At 43.8% G+C, this 18,551-nt stretch overlaps 1 protein-coding gene across 2 annotated transcripts in view; it reads left to right on the plus strand.

The window, feature by feature from the left end:
* MAP4K5 (mitogen-activated protein kinase kinase kinase kinase 5) overlaps positions 1–18,551 on the plus strand; it is a 57,654-nt gene that overhangs the window by 27,373 nt on the left and 11,730 nt on the right. The window contains exons 4-23 of one of the 2 annotated variants that reach the window (XM_064659641.1): positions 3,737–3,827; positions 4,973–5,037; positions 5,712–5,767; positions 6,433–6,480; positions 6,573–6,615; positions 7,555–7,627; positions 8,490–8,621; positions 9,259–9,321; positions 9,823–9,904; positions 10,457–10,573; positions 10,772–10,850; positions 11,452–11,510; positions 11,905–11,969; positions 14,432–14,476; positions 15,447–15,489; positions 16,073–16,283; positions 16,762–16,859; positions 16,958–16,999; positions 17,713–17,797; positions 17,943–18,022. In XM_064659641.1, coding sequence (XP_064515711.1) covers positions 3,737–3,827; positions 4,973–5,037; positions 5,712–5,767; positions 6,433–6,480; positions 6,573–6,615; positions 7,555–7,627; positions 8,490–8,621; positions 9,259–9,321; positions 9,823–9,904; positions 10,457–10,573; positions 10,772–10,850; positions 11,452–11,510; positions 11,905–11,969; positions 14,432–14,476; positions 15,447–15,489; positions 16,073–16,283; positions 16,762–16,859; positions 16,958–16,999; positions 17,713–17,797; positions 17,943–18,022 — 1,577 coding nt within the window. The remainder of the gene's footprint in view (positions 1–3,736; positions 3,828–4,972; positions 5,038–5,711; positions 5,768–6,432; positions 6,481–6,572; positions 6,616–7,554; positions 7,628–8,489; positions 8,622–9,258; positions 9,322–9,822; positions 9,905–10,456; positions 10,574–10,771; positions 10,851–11,451; positions 11,511–11,904; positions 11,970–14,431; positions 14,477–15,446; positions 15,490–16,072; positions 16,284–16,761; positions 16,860–16,957; positions 17,000–17,712; positions 17,798–17,942; positions 18,023–18,551) is intronic. The other variant, XM_064659642.1, reaches the window with a different exon arrangement.

Raw genomic sequence — 18,551 nt, forward strand, 5'->3', positions numbered from 1 at the left:
GGCTTCAGCAGGGTCCTCCCTGCCAGCTGTGCTGGAGAACAAGCGGCTGGTTGTGCCGAGCGGAGCGGCCGCGATCCGAGGAGAATATTCCATTGTGTGGCCGAGTTGTGTCCTTGTGTCCCTGCAGAGGTAAAATTGCATAATACCAGAGGCTGCAGTGAGTCACTGCTGCTCGTGGGCCTCGAGCAGCTCCCTGCTCCACGTTCCTGCCCAGCGTGCCACACATCCCATAGTGGCAAACACGTGAGCAGCGAAAACGGCGTTTTCCCAATTCCGTGTTGTTTAGCATCAAGCCATTGATGACTAAACCAGATGAAAAGCTCTTTGTGTGGATGTTTTGTCACCTTTGTTCTAATTCTTTTTATCTCGCTGTCTCCCTCTCAATGAAGGATTTTCTACCAGTTCTGTCTGGGTTTTTTCCCTGCTATCCAAGGATATTTCATTTTTGCCCTATTCCAGCGTCTCTTGCCAAGATTAATACTCCAGCTGCCTGGAAACTCTGAATTCCTTTGTTTTGTATTCATTCTTGTCCTCTTTGAGTGACTATACATCTTCTCTCCTATCTCTGTGTCTGATCTTTCACAATCATTTCCTACATATTTTAGCCAAACTTTTCTCACAGATAGTTCTCTTCTTTCCATCTCTTTGCCACTTCTCTGTCAGCCCCCTGTCTGTATTCAGCCCTTTCCTCCTCCAAATTCTATTTCCCCCCCTTTTTCTGTAGGTTAACCCTCATTTCTTGCATGAATTCTTCATTTATTAATTGCAAATCAAGGGATCATCTTTTCTGTCTCCCTCTACTACGGGCAGGATCATTCCAAGTCAATCCTGGTCGGTTCTTGTTCAGTGTTTTCTTCATTTTTTTGAGAATTTTCACAGCTTCCCATCCCTTCACATTCAGTGCTGCAATATTATTCCAGTAGGAAGAGCTTTTCATCTGTACAGAGAATGTAGGTTAAGGCAATTTAAGCCCTCTGCTAAGTGTCCTGTTATAAAACTGGACCCAGATTATCCCTTCTCCCCCTTTCCCTGCTGCCTTTTGTGTGCCTGAAGGTTGTTATCTTTTCACTCTCAGCCTTTTTCTTGCCCAAATCCCTGTATTTCCTTCAATTTTTCCTCATTAGTCATGGTTTCTAGAACTGGCTTGGCTGTTGCTCCACACTCAGAAGCCCAATCCATGTGCTATCCACGGGCAATTCCAGCTGCTGCCTGCAAGGTTTGGCTGTTACAGGGATGCTTTTTTTTTTTTTTTTTCACCTGTGCCAGGATTCTGATGTTTCCAAAGGATTCTGTGATTTGAAGAGGCCATGGGGATTTGGCATTGGATCCTCTGAACCCATGGACAGTTAGCTGAAGAGAGACAGAACCTTTTTTCCGTGTGGGATGAGGGGATTTGCCTTCAAAACTGCTTCGATTCGACTTTCTTGAAAATACTTGTGTGGTTTGAAAATGCCCCAGTGAGAAATTCCAACAGCTTCCCTTAGGAAGTTTGTTGGAGAAATGGGAGGAATGAATCCATCAGATTTAAACTCAAAGGGGTTTATAAAAAGGAGGGAGAGGGACTTTTTTTTACAGGCAGGTAGTGACAGGACAAGAGGGAATTGGATATTGGGAAGGAATTCTTCCTTGGGAGGGTGGTGAGGCCCTGGCACAGGTTGCCCAGAGAAGCTGTGGCTGCCCCTGGATCCCTGGAAGTGTCCAAGGCCAGGTTGGATGGGGCTTGGAGCAACCCGGACTAGTGGAAGGTGTCCCTGCCCGTGGTAGGGGGTTGGAACTGGAGGAGTTTTAAGGTCCTTTCCAACCCAAACCATTCCATGATTCCCTATACTCAAAAAGCCCTTGTTCATAGTGATAATTTATAAGCAGGACTTGTGAATTCAGGAAAAGTTGTAGCTGCAAGGTAACCCCTAAACCAAGCACAGTGTGAAACCTGTGCTAAATTTATAGAAGTTCTGTTGCCTTTTCTCTTTTTCATTATTTAAAAAAATACTACTGATGTTTATAAAAAACCTCTTGACATTTGAAACTCTTCTGCTAATGTTTTCCTGCCCCAGTGAAGTGTTTCTCCACATAATTCAACTTCAAGAAGCCCTTGAGGATTTACTGAAATGGGTCAGGGATGGATTCATGGAAGTGTGTTCCCTTCTACCTTCATATTTCATGGTTGTTTTCTTAAATAAAAGTCTGGCAATCACTGAGACATAAAGATTTTGATCATTTCTGTTATTGGCACTTCTTTTGCCAGCAGCACCATTGCTCAGGGAAGCTGCTTCAAAGCACAGCAAATATAAACATCTATTTTAAAAGAGGTTATTAAAAAATATTAGCTATGCTGTTACTTAAATAAACACAAGAAGAATTCAGTTTACAGCAGTGCTTGAGTCCTCTTGGACTTGTCAAAACCATCTAAATTAAAGGGAACAGGACAAAGCAGTTCATGTTTTCTGGGTTGGACATCCCTGACTTTAATAGTGTGAGAGAATTTTCCTTGGGAAACTTTAAACAGAAGTAAAATACCTAAAGCAATTTCCTCCTTCGTGGCAGCTCCCACATCGTCCGGAGTAGAATTTTATCTAAAACATAAAATCTTTAGTGAAATTCTAGTCTTTTGTGTCTTGCAAGCTGTTACAGTTTTCAGGGAATGGTTTGGGTTGGAAGGGACCTTAAAGCTCAGCCAGTCTCACCCCCTGCCAGGGCAGGGACACCTTCCACTAGCCCAGGTTGCTCCAAGCCCCATCCAACCTGGCCTTGGACACTTCCAGGGATCCAGGGGCAGCCACAGCTCCTCTGGGCAACCTGTACCAGGGCCTCCCCACCCTCCCAGCCAGGAATTCCTTCCCAATATCCCACCTAAATCTCCCCTCCTTCAGCTTAAAGCCATTCCCCTTTGTCCAAAGGAAGAATAAAGGTAATAACGTACAAAATATGGAGGCAGAGCTGCGGGGTTTGAGCTGTAGATTCTGTGAGAACATCCCCTGCTATCCATTTAATATCTATATAAACATATTGTTATAACTATAAAATGCACCTAAAACATTATTACTTCCTTTTCAGTAGATTTTTTTTTCCCCCCAGAGGATATTTAGGATGTACCAGCGTGCTGGTGTAGGTGTCCTCATCCCAAACCACGCTCACAACCAGGCACAGTCCGTGCTGGGGAGACTGTGCTCCTGCTCTGAGTCAGCTGAGTGGGTGTCCAGGCCATCTGCTCCATCCCAGTGGTTTGGGAATTAAACACTTTTTAATAACAAGCCTGTGGAATGTGAGCTCTCCTGGTTCCAGGCAGGAGGCTCTGGAATTAGGTTCCAGCAATCCTTCCTCTTGTTGTTGGGACCCTTGTGCTGTGAGCACTGTGGCCTGGTAAAGCTGGATCAGCTCCAGCTGGGACTCTCTGGTGGCTCCACAGGGGCTGCTCCAAGGTTCCTCATGTGCTCCCATCCCTCCATGGGATCCCTTTCCTTCTTTCCCAACGCTCTCCGTGTCTGAACTGATGGATCGTGTTCAGGCCACCGGGCCAGCCCTTCTCTGCTGATCTTCAGGAAATATTTGTGCCTCATAAAAGGGTGGAATAAAGGACTGAGGCTGAGAGGGTGGTGGATGAAAGGCTGACGTGCTCAGAAGGGCTTAGCCACGATCCAGCCCAGTCCCTGTTTTTCCCGGGTTGCGTGCATCCCTCCAGACCTCTCCGAACGTCCAGCCCCGTGTGATGTAACCCTGGCTGCTTCCTGTTTTTCAGGGGATGACTTTTCACTGATCCAGCAAGAAATATATATGGTCAAGGAATGCAAACATTGCAACATAGTCGCCTATTTCGGGAGCTATCTCAGGTAAATCCTGCTTTTTATTCCAACATTTCTCCTGGTTCTCCCCTAAACAACTCTCAGTGTGGTTTTAATCCTTGCCCCCTCTCTCAATGTTCTTCCATAGATTGAATTCCCTTTGGGCTTTTTTTAAAGTTGGCTTTAAAAACCAAAAGTGACTAATAGTTTGTTTTCTCTGCTGGCCAAAAGGCTGGAATATTTTTATCACTTAGGAAACAGCGAGAAACTTCTCCCTTGGAGCCTCTTGCAACGTCCAACCCTACCCATACATTTATCAGTTCTAACATAAACCCATGCAATATATTTCTCTAGAGCAGAATTGCTTCTGGATATTTTATTTAATTACAGTTTTCTGGGCTATGGAAGCACAGCCAGGGATTTTTAAGAGCAAAACACTCAATTTGAGGTGCTGGTAATAACATTTTTCATAGTTCTGGTGTAACAGAGGCAGAACCAAGGTGGTGCCAACTGGCTGCATCCTCAAGCTTGCACGTTGTTATACAGAAAATCAGGGAATATTTTCCATTTCTGTGGAATTCTGCCATTTATCAGTTGGCTCTGTGGGAATATAAATCAGCACTTTGCCCACTTTTTGGTCTTTTTTTTCTGCAGCCTTTAGATTTCTTGGAGGGCTGCATTTAAATAATCTGTACGTCCCAAATGGACTCAATAAATGGAATAAAATGGCTGAATTTCTAAACCCTCCTTTTAGAGAGCATGAATTCTTTTAGATATAATTAGGCAATCCCAATTTAAGACTGAAACACTTTAATGTGTTATCTTTCAATTCTGCTGGTAGCAGGTGAACCTCGGGTGTTTCTGCTCCATGTTACTGTAGAGTTAAAGCACTACCTTTTAGATCTGATAATATTTAAAGACTTCTCAGGAGTTCTGGCATAAAATTTTAGTTTTGGTAGGTGAGAATTTATACTGATAACATGGTAATTGATATTAATAACATGGTAATTTATATTAATAAAGTGAGAAGTTATACTAATAACAGTGTAACTGCTGATCAGGCCTCAGAATGTGTATTTTTAACAGAGAGTGATAAAGACCAATGGAAAATAATTTAAATAATGGTGATTATCTCTGTTCTGTATCCGAATCAATCAGCTTTTGATGCCTGTGTTTTCATTTTCCTTTGACAGCCGTGAGAAGCTGTGGATATGCATGGAATACTGCGGTGGGGGATCCCTCCAGGATATTTACCACGGTACTTTGGCATTTATTTCAGCATTTTTAACTTCTGGAAGCTTTAAGCAAAGAAGAAAATTAAATAATAAACTAACAGGGAATGGCCAGGCACTGCACTGGGGGTTTTTTGGGGGCATGAATAGTGATTTTTTAACTACCATTCGAGAGATTTTGAGAGCACTTTTCAGATGTGGTGACTCAGTTTGGGCTAACACCTGTAATTTGGGAGCAGAACTGGATATTCAACCACACTGGTACAAATTTAAAACAATTCCAAGCCCCACAGATAGTCCCTAAAACACAACATTGCCATTTCTAATATTAAAATATTAGCAGAAGTCACTTTGATTTTTACTCTCCTCAGAACACAGGATATTCCAGTGCTACGAAGTCTCTTGTAAAATGATAATTACATTTCTGTGAAAACAGGTTTTCTTCTCACTGTGGGCATTGTCTTCTGTTATGGTGCTGTTTGTTTGTTTGGTTTTTTTTTTTTACAGAAAGCCTTTCTGTAAAACAGGCAAACAAACCCCTCTTTTCAGCTCAGTGTAGAATCTAGATCCTGTAAAATCAGGCTTTAACTTCTGCATGGACAGTGGCACTTTTTGGCTGCTTCATGATGCTGTTTGTGTGCTGTATATTAAATATAAATACATGTGCTGCAAACTTACCCACTTCTGTCTTTATTTTCAGTGACAGGACCTCTGTCAGAGTTACAAATTGCATATGTGTGCAGAGAAACTTTACAGGTACTGTGCTTGTGCAGGTTTATGATGAAGTGTTTATTCCATGAAAGTAGATAAAGAAGATTATTTCAGTTCCCAGAACTGTTGGGAATCAAGCAGAGACCAATTAACCAGGGGTAACCTGTTCTCATGCTGTAAATAAAAATTAGCAAGAAACTCTTATTAAAGTAGTGCAAATATTTGCTTAAATTTTGAACTTCCTGCTTGCCCCGTGGTAGTAAATTTAATGATGTGTGGAGGGAAAATACTACAACCAGATAAATAAAATTGTCTTTTGTGACTGCTGATAACTGCAGGAAGACAAGGTGAGGGGGTGCAGGCAGGTTGTTTCTTCGAGGAACCTTCAGGACTTCAAAAATAGAATCTTAGTAAAGGTTTATTTAAAAAACCCAAACCTGTATCTGTGTAAAATGTTACACCATGACTGGTTTAAGTGAGGCTTCACATGTTGGTTGGAGATGAGAAACAGAATCCAGAGTGCCCCTTATCTGCAAAACTCAAATGTCTCCACTTCCAAATAAAATATATTTTTATATATATTATATATATATATAAATATATATATTATAATATATATATTATATTATATGTATTAAAATTTATTGAATGAGACTGGTTTTGTGTGTTAACAAATGCCAAAATAACCTGTTGTGTCTCTTTATTTCCAGGGTCTTGCTTATTTGCATATGAAGGGCAAAATGCACAGAGACATAAAGGTAACTTGGGACTTTGAGACACTTACAACTTTCTAATGCAGGACAAATATTCCCAAAAAAAGATCTGTAACTTTCTATTTATTGTGTTCTAGGGTGCAAATATTCTCCTGACAGACCATGGGGATGTCAAATTAGGTGAGTTGCCGGAATTTTTTAGTATGGATTTCAAAGCCCTGTGGATGTGGCACTTGGGGCCGTGGGTCAGTGGTGGCCTTGGCAGTGCTGGGGGGGAGGGTTGGACTCGATGATTTAAAGGTCTTTTCCAGCCTAAATGATTCCATGATTATTTGGGGCAATAAATGATGACAGGAAGTGATGACAGGAAGTGTGTATCCATGAAAACTGCCATGGGATGCTCATCATCCCGCCGTGTCCCCTGTTGGAACTGGGGTGGTTGTGCATTAGTTCAACACCTTTACACCCCTGTGGTGAGCCAGGAATGCTGTGTTGGGAAAAGGCAGCTTTTTAAAGGTGGAAAAAAGTAGGAATAAAACCTTGGCACTGATAGGAGATTTCGCTGCATGAGTTAAACTTGGGTTACACGCTGGTACCTCCCTTTGGCCTGCTGAGCTGGTTAGATATTCCCACAGTTATCCTGTGGATTTCATACCACAAATCAATCAAAATAAAAAGGATTTAAATGATCTCTGGCTCTGCAAGACCTCCTGATGTTCTGCAGCTCTGAAGGCAAGGTAATATTGGCCCCAAGACAGAGTGTTCAGGGCTGAGAACAGATTGCCCATCACAGTTCCTCCAAAAGAACACAGAAAAGGTACCTTTGCCAAAGCATGATGCCATTTTCCCTCTTAAATTGAATATCCACAAATTCTGGATGATATTATGAGATGGAAAAATGGTCAAGGAGAGGAACAGGATCACGAGTGAGCTGAATGTAGAAAGAAAACTGATTTGAAATCACGTCAGTGAAGACATTAATGATCTCATTATTAATCTTTAACTGTTTACCTTAATGAATTTTTAATTTGGATGAGAAACACGATTGTTCTTTCACATACAGTAGAATTGGGGTCTTAAACTGAGATTTCTAAGTCTCTGATGTTTTTTATTTTCCAGCTGACTTTGGGGTAGCAGCAAAAATAACAGCCACCATTGCGAAGAGGAAATCCTTTATTGGCACCCCTTACTGGTAACACACCACTTTGATTGTTGTGATGCAAAGCTGACTTTGTATTTATGCCAAAAAATTATAAAATACCCACACATATACCCAGCAATTGCATAAATTCCCTTTCTTCCAAGTAAAATGCCCAGAGGGCAAAAATCTGGGAAGCACTGATTGGAGCTGATCTGTTGCTACCTGATGGTTGAGGCAGGATTGCTGTTTTTCCCAAGTTTATTAATGCAGAATATTCTCCCTTTTTTCTAATGGTTATTTAGCTTCTCACTTATTTTATTCTCTTTCTTATTTACACTTCCAGTGAGTAAAATAATCAGTGTCTTCCTGATTTCTGTGCAGACAGAAAAACAGATTTTTGAACTATCTCTTAATCATCTCTACTGATTAATGCCTGCACAAGGCAGCATTTAATATGCAAACAGATCATTGTAAATCTGGGGCTGGGTTATAAATGCAAATTTAACTGGGTTTTGCCATCACTGGGATGGAGTGGAGGAGCCTGGGGGTGTGTTCTTGTTCTGCAAACAGCTTCATCCAGACAATGGCTTTGAATTGTTCTGCTGTGGTTGGAGAAGGGAGGACGGTGGCCAGGAAGATAATCTGGTCATTAAAGCTTTTCACCAGGAATGATGGGCCTGGTTCTATTCCTGGTGTTGACCTCAGGCAGGATGTCCCTGTGCTTCCCAAAACCTCTCTGTGCTTCCCAGGACATGGGGCTCTTCCCTCACTTACTCTTGGGAGTGGGGGGTTGTGCTCAGAGGGCCTGGAGCTTCCCGTGGACATCGGGCTCTTCCCTGACCTACTCTTGGGAGTGGGGGTTTGTGCTCAGAGGGCCTGGAGCTCGCAGTGATGGTGCCCTTGGTTTTTTCAGGATGGCCCCCGAGGTGGCAGCCGTGGAGAAGAACGGGGGGTACAACCAGCTGTGCGACATCTGGGCCGTGGGGATCACGGCCATCGAGCTGGCAGAGCTCCAGCCACCCATGTTCGACCTCCACCCCATGAGGTTTGAGACCTGGAGGGGGGCTTTTTTGTCTCCAGGACCCTCTTCAATCCCAGCAGGAGCTGTTGGGATTCAGTTTAACCTTCCCTGTAGCTCAAGGGCTGGAAACTCACGCTGGGAATCCTTCATCAAACGTCTCCCTCCTGACTGATCCCTGCTTGGATCAGTCTGGAGCTAAAAATCTTACATTTAGAATGGAAATTATAACAAATAATTATAATTTCAATTATAATTGAAATTAAATTTTTTCAAAATTTTAGTGTCACCTGGGCTAGTGGAAGGTGTCCCTGCCCATGGCAGGGGGTCGGAATGAAATGGGCTTTAAGGTCCCTTCCAGCCCAAAACATTTTGGGATTCCATGATCAAGAATCTGATTAAGAACAGGCACAGATTTACTAGTGATAGCAAACCACTGGAGAAGCTGTAGCCTGAAGTTTAGCAGGATTATGGCACTAAAAAGATTTTATTTAAAGATAAGAAAATCAACAGCTTCACTGTATCTGTCTTTTAACACAGCGTAGACTATAATTCATTTTCACCAGTATGTTTCTCACCATAAAATGTTAAAGTGTTTAGATACTAGGATGAAATTAATTATTTTCTTTACCATATAATAACCTCGTTCTTTTTTTACCTCCAGGGCTCTGTTTCTAATGTCAAAAAGTAATTTTCAGCCGCCAAAGCTAAAGGAAAAAGCAAAATGGTAAGTGGAACTCTTTCCTTTGTTCAGTATTTTGTTGGAACAAGGTGATCTCTAAGGTCCCTCCCAACCCAAACCATTCTGTGACTCCATGATTTTGTAGATAATGGGAAAAAACTATTTGTCATTGGTGAAGGAGGGATCCTTCTTTGGGGCTCTTTGTATGTTCTAGGAAGGAAAATCATTTTTATCCTTTCTCCTTAATTCCTGTGAGGGCATTTGCCTGCTGGAATGGTTTCATCCTTTTGTAGTTTCTTTAGCCTGTGATAAATTCCTGATGCTATGCTTGGCTTATTTTCCATGCCAAAATGTTTTCCATGCAAGCTCCATGAATCAAATGGGTTTTTTCCTAATTTGTTAATTTGGAAATGTAATTATTCAAACCTGAGATGAAGTACCTGGACAACTTTCTAATTTATCACACCCTTTTGTGATCTGTTTAGTAAGTGTCTTAAAATCAATAATATTGAAAAATTAAACATAACCCCTCATTTTTCTTTTCAGGTCAGCAACATTCCATAATTTTGTCAAAATAGCACTTACAAAAAATCCAAAGAAGAGGCCAACAGCAGACAGACTCCTCTCTGTAAGTGACATTTAGTGGCAGCAGGAGGAGATCTCTTGCTTCAAAGTGAGCAACAGATCAATAGGAAACCCAACTGGAACCGTTTTCTTTAATTTTAAAACATGGGTGGAGAAATCTAAAAGAGGGAGGTGTTGGTTATCTGTAAGGGAGTGGCAGGATTTTGTTCAGTAGAGGGTTTTTGGAAGGAACAAGTACAGAAATGTGCTTCAAGTGGGTGTCTCAGCCTTGTGCCTATGGGGACATTGGCCCTTCCTGTTACCCAAAAATATAGTTGTTCATCGATCTCTGCTTTCCTAAACTGAAGGAAAAAATGAAGTTAAAGTGTAATTATTTGTTCTTCTCAGAGCTTAATTTCCAGTTTACAAGTGGCCCAGAGTGTGGTGTTTATGGAGGGGTCGGAAAGTCCAGCCATTAAGGAGTTATTAAAATAATAGTTGAGCCTCCAGAAAGCGGAAAAAAATCAGTAACATTCTACATTTGATGTCTGCTAATGAAAGTTACCTGTTAATTGCATATCCCAACCTTCTCTTCTGTTCTTTTCTGTGGTTCCAGCATAGCTTTGTGGGGCAGCCTGGTCTGTCAAGGTCTTTGGCAGTTGAGCTGCTGGACAAAGTCAACAACCCCGACAACCACACACACTACAGCGAAGTCGACGACGACGATTTTGAGGTGAGAACATCCTCTGTTTGAGGTAAAACTCCCCTTGAAATGCCCTGCTTTGCTTTGGGGAAGGTGAGATTGCAGCTTGAACAGCGTGTGGCTGCAGCAGCTGCTCCTCCTCCTCCTCCTCCTCCTCCTCCTTGTGTGTTTGGTTGTTGTTGGAGATCCCAAAGCGTTTCCAGCTCTTCTCCCCTCTCCCATTCCCAGCCTCACTCCGTCATCCGCCACACCATCCGCTCCACCAACAGGAACATCAGGGCAGAGAGAACAGCATCAGAGATAAACTGTGAGTTCCTTGGGGGGCTTTGCCCCTTTTTTTTGGGGGGGGAAGTCTGGTTTTGAGGGGGGATCCTTCTGGAGGACGTCGGCGGCGTCCTTTTGTTGTGTGCTCTGCAAAGCCTCTTCCCATTTGGAAAGCAAACCCAGGAGAAACAGCTTCCTGCCTGTGAATCTCCAGTCATAGCTTTTCAACCCCCAAATTAATATTAATGCACTTAAGTTGAAATTTTGAGGGTAGAACTGGGTTTCCTCCAGGTTGGGACAAAAAAGTCTTTTGTGGCCCCTCTGCATCACGTACATCACACTTCTGGGAGACCTGCTGGTTCTTTCTTCCCTTTCACATGCATTTAAAAGTGGCACGTGGTTAAAATAGTTCCATTTGAGTGTGCCTTCATACAGTGACTTGGTATTTACCTTTGGGCTTTCTTGTGGGTTTCGTGTGTGCAGATTTAAGCGTTCAGACAACAAGGCTGACGTTTTACGGGCAAATTAAATGTTGTGTACACAATACCTAGATCTGTTACAACATGCATTTCACTGTAGTAAGCACTGAAAGAGCTCCAGTGCAATGTTGTGCGTATTAATTATGAAAATGTGATGTTTTGCAGTTGATAAGCTGCAATTTGAACCCCCTCTTCGGAAAGAAACAGAAGCTCGGGATGAAATGGTAAGGACAAGTTTATTTTTAACTTAATTTATTAAAATCACAGTGGCTTCACTGTTTTATGGTTCAGCTCTTAAGCAGCTTGCTGGAAAAATGTCTTTTAAGTTCCCTGTTTTAGGTTCCCTAAAGTGATCCTTACTGAGTTTTCACCATAAATTTTTGCTTTCCTGTTACTGGATCCTGACATTCCATCATTTCCAGCTGCTGCTTTGAAGTCTTAAGAAGAAGAAAAATTGCTTTAGAGATTGTAAAATGTTGTTTCACTTTGGAATTTGATTTTACTGCTTCTGGATCATTCTGCAGGGCTGGGGAACCTCCCAGGCCTTTTTGTTTGTGGTGGATAAGGTACTTTAGTTTGACAAGGGGGGTTAAAAAATGACAATTTCTGCATCTCCAGGTTGTGGCAGCTGGCAGTGACTTTGCTTCACACTGGAATCCTTTTGTTGATGGTGGAAGCAGCAAGTAAGTACAGAATAAAACCAGCTTTTATTTCTGTCACTTGATGTGAAATTACACTGAAAAAATCAAACCATAAGCCCTGATGGACTTTAATATTCATGAATTAAGGAGATGTTACCCAGTGTGAAGTTCTCCTTCTGCAGATGGTTGGTCAGTTCTCTTGGAGGATGAGTTTTAATCTCTTGTTTGAAGTTTGTAGGTGGCAAGTGAGGTGTAAATGCATGAGCAGGACTCTGACATAACACAGCCACAGCCAGTTTGCTGAGGCAGAGCTGGTGCCCTTGCAAAGGGCTGAGTTCAGGATCCTGCTCTGGCCTCACACTTCTCTTCTGAGCTGTGGTTGTGACATCCTGTGACAAGGCCTGTTCACAGCCCTGAGCTCGAGAAAGGGAAGGAGAGGCCAGCTCTGAAGGTTTAGTTCTACCAACAGTCCAGCTGCACAGCTCCTCCTGCTCCGGGGCTGTGATCAGTGGGATCTGTAATTCCCTCCTGGGGTGTTTTGGGGTGAAGTGTTTTAGGCAAAGATGTGCTGTAGCTGATCTCCCCCTGGATAAAGCAGGTCTGAAGTACAGGAGCACAACTCTGTCCAAGTTGGGATTGAATTTATTATGGATGTACCTTCCTTTTGCTGCAAAACAGGGGATCCTGCCTTTAAAGGCACTCCCTGGATTTGCAGTGAGGAGTGTGGAAGTTCAGTGATGCCAAGTGATGCACAGGCATAGGGAAGGGTGCTGTTTGGGCTGAAATAATTTCTCAGCTAAAAGAGCTTGTTTCCCATCTTTATTTGGAGCTGAGCAGCAGACAGTGGATTTCTTTGGCTTGTTTTTTGCAGATAAAGTCTTGCATAAGCTGTCAGCTGACACTACAGCCCCCTGGAAAGCTCATGGGGGGGTGGAGTGTGCCAGGATTTGAGTCTTTTGAAGTTCGACCTGGTTTTTTTTCTCAATCTCATCATAGGAGGCATTTGGGGGGCTCTGGGCTCTGCCTCTCCCTGCCCAGGAAAGCCAGGGACTGTTTTCCTCCCCTTCCTCCCTCTCTGGGGTTGTTTGTGTGACCCTGATGAGCTGAAGCCTGGATTTTCTGCAGACAGCTGGAATCTGCAGGGTCGAGGAGCAGGGAGGGAGGGAGGGAAGCTCCCCCTGGCAAAGGGACTCAGTGACTTGATTCTGTCCCTGTGGCTTTGCCTGTGCCAGGCTGTGTTAAAGCACAATAACTGTGGCCATAGCAAACCTTTCCAGGGCTATAAATGAGTACATGGACACGGATCCAGCGTTGGGAGGAGGACAGGCAGGACAGTTCTGGATGGTGAATCCGTGCTGCTTACTTGGAAACCACTTCCAGCTGGAAAGATAAACAGGAAATGCATAACTCCTCTGTCCCAGCAACTCTGAGTAATCCCAGGGATGTCCAGAGAGGATGTTTGCTGGGGGGGGTGGTCCTTGCTTTTCATGCTCTTTGGCTTTTATGGAGTGAGTGGTGATTGATCTTCAGCTCAGGAATTACTTGACTGGAAAGGAGGAATACCAGGATGTGTTACCTGCTGATCAAACTTATTCCTTGTTTTTCTCAATGTGGCATTTTAAAATTCCTTTTTTGTGTAAATTTTCTGCATTATGGAGGTGTTTTTTATTTATGATTTTCATAAAATCCCAGAATGGCTTGGGTTGGAAGGAATCTTAAATCCCATTTCATCCCAGCCCCTTCCACTCTCCCAGGCTGCTCCAAACCCTGTCCAACCTGGAACACTTAGAGGGAAGGGGCAGCCACAGCTTCTCCAGGCAAGAAGAACCTTTCAAAATGAAAGACTTTTTCTCTTTTAAATTTTTTAGTAGTTCCTGTTGGCAGTTGCTGCTTTCCCTCAGAAATGACTTGCAGGGAAATTTTACATTAATCCAAACTTTGCTGGGTTTTCTTGGTCGTCACCCTTTAAAGACCCAGCTTGAAAATTGCCATTTTGCAAAATTTTATCAGTTTTTTTGTTGGTTTCAGGGTTATATTTTCAGTGCTGCTTTGATCCTCTAGTCACAATTCTTTTTTTTGTTGTCCCTGGGGTAGCTTTGAAACAAAAATTCCCACTGTAGTGGGAAACAGTCTGTGTCTTTTGTATATATATATATATATATATATATATGGAAACTTCCCTTTAAAAGGCTTTTCTCCATTTGTCTCCCAGTAACTTCCTCTGTTGTTTTTTTTCTTCTTTTATGTTGTACTGTTGTTAGACAAGTCAATAATATTTAAAATAGCAGGTAGGGAAAAGAAAGCTGATGGTGTCTGGTGTGGAAGAGAGATCCAGTGATTTTTGGGGGGTAAGGGGAAGGAAAGGACCAAACTGAATGGAAAAAGGTCTGAATAAGAGAAATGTTATGTTTTGGAAAGGGCTGTTGTGAAACTCAGTGACATCAGGGATGGGTTTAGTTGCACCTTAGAGCAGAGCTCTTAATTGTATAAATATTTTACCTTAGGGGACTGCTCACAAAATTTGGCGATGGGAGTGAAGATGTTGAAGAGTGAGTGGATCTCCTTCCTGCACAGTTGTGTTTGCTCCAAAACCTCTCCCCTCAAACTGCTGCAGCAGCTTTGCCACTCACCATTAACTGAGGGCTGGCTCCTCTCCAAGCTTCACTCCTTCCCTGATCCTCAGGGGAATGTCCAAAGCCATGCTTTCCCTCCTTGCTCTCCTTCCTGAAGTTATCTCAGAGTCCATATGGAAGTGCCTGACACTCTAAAGCAGATTTTATGTTGATTAATCCATCAGCCATGAGCCAGGCCTGGCTGGGACAGGATGTGCAGATAATCCTGTAGAGCTCTGGTGCAGCTCCTCTGGTGCCCAAATGTTTGATTCAGAGTGAAGGCTGCAAACTGGAATCCCAGCATTCCAGAATGGTTTGGATTGGAAGGGACCTTGAAGCTCATCCAGTGCCACCCCCTGCCATGGGCAGGGACACCTTCCACCAGCCCAGGTTGCTCCAAGCCCCATCCAGCCTGGCCTTGGACACTTCCAGGAATCCAGGGGCAGCCACAGCTTCTTTGGGCAACCTGTGCCAGGGCCTCCCCACCCTCACAGCCAAAACTTCTTTCCCAATATCCCATCTACCCCTGCCCTGTGTCAGTGGGAATCCATTCCCCCTTGTCCTGTCCCTCCATCCCTTGTCCAGAGTTCCTCTCTAGCCTGAGATCCAGTTTCTGAATGTATATTTATTTACTAACTCCAAAACTCCTTCCCCACAGAATGCTCTGTAACAAGTAACATTGGCATTTATGAAAGAACATGAGCATATCCCAAACCAACACTTCTAACGAGATTAATGTGCTTTTCCCCTGCTCTTGGACTTCCAGTTTAACCCCGTGTGTGCAAAGCTCTGATCTGCCTCTTCTTTGCCTCTGGTTGATCTTATTTCCAGTCTGTCTTGTCAAGTAGTTCTGGTTTTCATTCTGGTTTTGGTTTAGCTGAGCCAACAACTGCCCTTTCCATTGCAGGTCGACACTGAAGCGAGCGGGGCCGCCTCCGCTGCCTCCCAAGGTGAGAGATGTGGGATTCAAGGGGTTTAAGCAGCAAACCCTAAAACTTGGGCAGCCTGGGATGGCCTCTGCATTCTGCCTCTGATTTTCCATCAGGGAGGAACACCTCTGAAATTATTCTGCTGTCAATTGTCTCTATTTTATAGAATCATAGAATGTGCCGAGTTGGAAGGGACCCACAAGGATCACCCACTCCAACCCCTGGCCCTGCCCAGGACACCCCAGCAATCCCCCCCTGTCCCTGAGAGCATTGTCCAAACCCTCCTGGAGCTCTGGCAGCCTTGGGGCCGTGCCCACTGCCCTGGGGAGCCTGGGCAGTGCCAACCACCCTCTGGGGGAAGAACCTTTTCCTGAGATCCAACCTGACCCTGCCCTGTCCCAGCTCCAGCCCTTCCCTGGGTCCTGTCACTGGACACCAGAGAGCTTTTGTGATGCCCAAAAGTTCACACACTTTTCAAAGGCTGATATTTTTTTTAATGTAGAAAGTCTGACTTGAATGAAACTTGCCTGAAGTTTGTGCTTCCCAGGTGCCATTCCCAATTCCTTGTATTTCCCAAGTAACCATCACCTCTGGTTTCTTGCAGCCGAGAATAAACAGTTATCCCGAGGAAAACCTCCCAGATGATGAGAGATGCCAGACAATAAAACATTTCCCAGACTCACAGAACAGAGCCCCACCAGCCCACAGGAGACAGAGTATCCCAGTTTGTGGGCCTCAGGCTGATTCCAGCCCCATTGGAATGACCAGCAGCATCAGCAGCCCTGGATTGCTCACAGCCAGATACAGCGACCTGGGTAAATGCCTGACCTTTCCTGAAGGTGACTGGCATCCTGGAGAAGGAATTGCTTCCAGAGCCAACTGTTTTCAGAGATAATTTTTTAGCACAACTGATCATGAGGGGCAGCTTTCCTTTTTCCCTGTGTGCTGGTTCTTATTAGAGCCGTGACACATGGTGGGAATGTTCTTCCCGAAACAAGGACCCTGAGCCAGCCAATCCCATTAATGTGTGGCCTGCAGGAACAGGAGAAAAACAATGAATGCCCCAGCTTTATTCTCAGTGGAATTTGGCCCAGGGACTGTTTGGATAATGGAAAGTGTGTAACTTAGCACGGACAAGAGCAGCCAGTTGTCCTGGGAAGGTTTCAGCTACCTGGGATGTGGATATGGAAGTGTCAGAGCTCACTTCTCCACTCCTGCTGGGCACAGGGGAGAAGAGATTTTCTGTTCCACTGGGTCAGATAAGCTACAAAAGGTGTCTGGGCTTCTCTGCAGGCAATGGGAATGGGATGCTGAAACTCATCGAGGAAAACGTGGAAGGATCCGGACAAATCCCTCAGCTCCCACGGAAAAAGGAGAAAAGAGATTTCCCTGTAGGTATTGTGGCTCTGGGGCTGATCTGGCTGTGTCAACAGGCTGGGTTTGTGTCAGTGTGTGGGAGGTGTTTTATGATCTTTGTTTCCTCCCACAGAAACCAGCCATCAATGGTTTGCCTCCGACTCCGAAGGTGCTGGTAAGAAATCCCGTTTGCACTGGGAGTTATCAGAACCTTCTCTCTCCAGTGTCAGGAGGTTTTTACTGGAATAAGGCACCAGCTCATCTGGGGGGATTTTCTGCACCTCACAGCCAGTTATTTCTCCTGTGCTGAACACACAGTATTTGTTCCCTCTTTTTAAAACCTTCCTGTCACTATTCAGTCTGGATGTGGAGGGTTGGAGGCTTCCCTGGTTCCCTGAGTCGTGATCTCTGCTTAGGAAGAGAAATGGGGAAAGGTGGTAGTGATGGGAGGGTGTCACTGCTTCAATTCCTGCTTGTTTTCCCTTCATTGTGCCATTTATTTAAGCATTTAATACAATTATAAGTGCAATTATAGAATAATTTAGGTTGGAAAAGCCACCACTAACCCACGTCCCCAAGTGCCACATCAACATGGCTTTCCAATCCCTCCAGGGTATATTGTTCTTACCCAATAGGTACTTGAAGTTGTTGATATAATTTCGACCCTCTTTTTACATTTCTTAATGTATTTGAAGTCTACAAAAAGCTTTGGAAGGCTGTAGCTTTTGGGGAAGGTCCCAGTGTTTTGCATCCAAGCATTTTGGGGGAAGTCTGTGTGTGGCAAGGGAGAGCAGTGGGGTCTGCAGGTGTGTGTGAGTGGCCAGGTGCCAGAAAATAAACTCCTTATACTCTAAATTCGTTTCAGGTTTCAGTTTTGGTGTCTTTCAGATGGGAGCATGTTTTTCCAAAGTCTTCGATGGTTGTCCTTTGAAGATCAACTGTGCAACATCGTGGATACACCCAGATACTAAAGGTGAAGTTATTTTAGGATTGTGTTCGAAACCTCCCTGTTGTGTTGCCAAAGCTTGGGAAATAATCAATTTGTAAAGTTATTTTAGGTTTGTCTTTTAAACCTGGTGATGAGCTTAGGAAATAATCCACTCCTCTCCGTTTTTCAGACCAGTACATCATCTTTGGCACAGAAGAAGGGATCTATACTTTGAATTTGAATGAACTTCACGAGGCAACAATGGAACAGGTGAGTTTTGGGGGACTGAACACACAGAATAGATTTGGGGATATTATGGAGCAATGAAGTTTGGCAGTGGAAGGAAAAGGCTCTGTGGATTAAACTGATTCACATCAAAGCCAGCAAGGGAAGTCTGAAAATTAATAGTTCCTCGACCTACCTGAATTTATTGTTGCTGCCAGATCTTCCTTCTCCTTGGAGAACTGATTCCCTGCCCTTTCTCCCTCCACCCCATCCCCACTAGATGGCACATTGCAGCTCCTCTGGGTGCAACCAAAGCCCTCACCCATTCACTTCAGCTGCTGTTGTTATCCCCAGCAAACTTCTCCTGGGCTCTCTGACCCTTTCCAAAGCCACTTCATCTATTCATGGGGTTAAATTTGCTTCTTTAGGGTCAGGAGTAGCAGGATGTTCTTGGAATCTCTTTCCATATATGCTTTCCTAATTTATTTCACCTAACAGTCTTCTCTGGCCTCTTCCACATGCTTTTTTATATCACCTTAAAAGGTTTTGGCTGTGCCAGTGGTGGGTAGGGAGA

This window comes from Pseudopipra pipra, chromosome 6 (assembly GCF_036250125.1).
Source record: "Pseudopipra pipra isolate bDixPip1 chromosome 6, bDixPip1.hap1, whole genome shotgun sequence".
Taxonomy (NCBI): domain Eukaryota; kingdom Metazoa; phylum Chordata; class Aves; order Passeriformes; family Pipridae; genus Pseudopipra; species Pseudopipra pipra.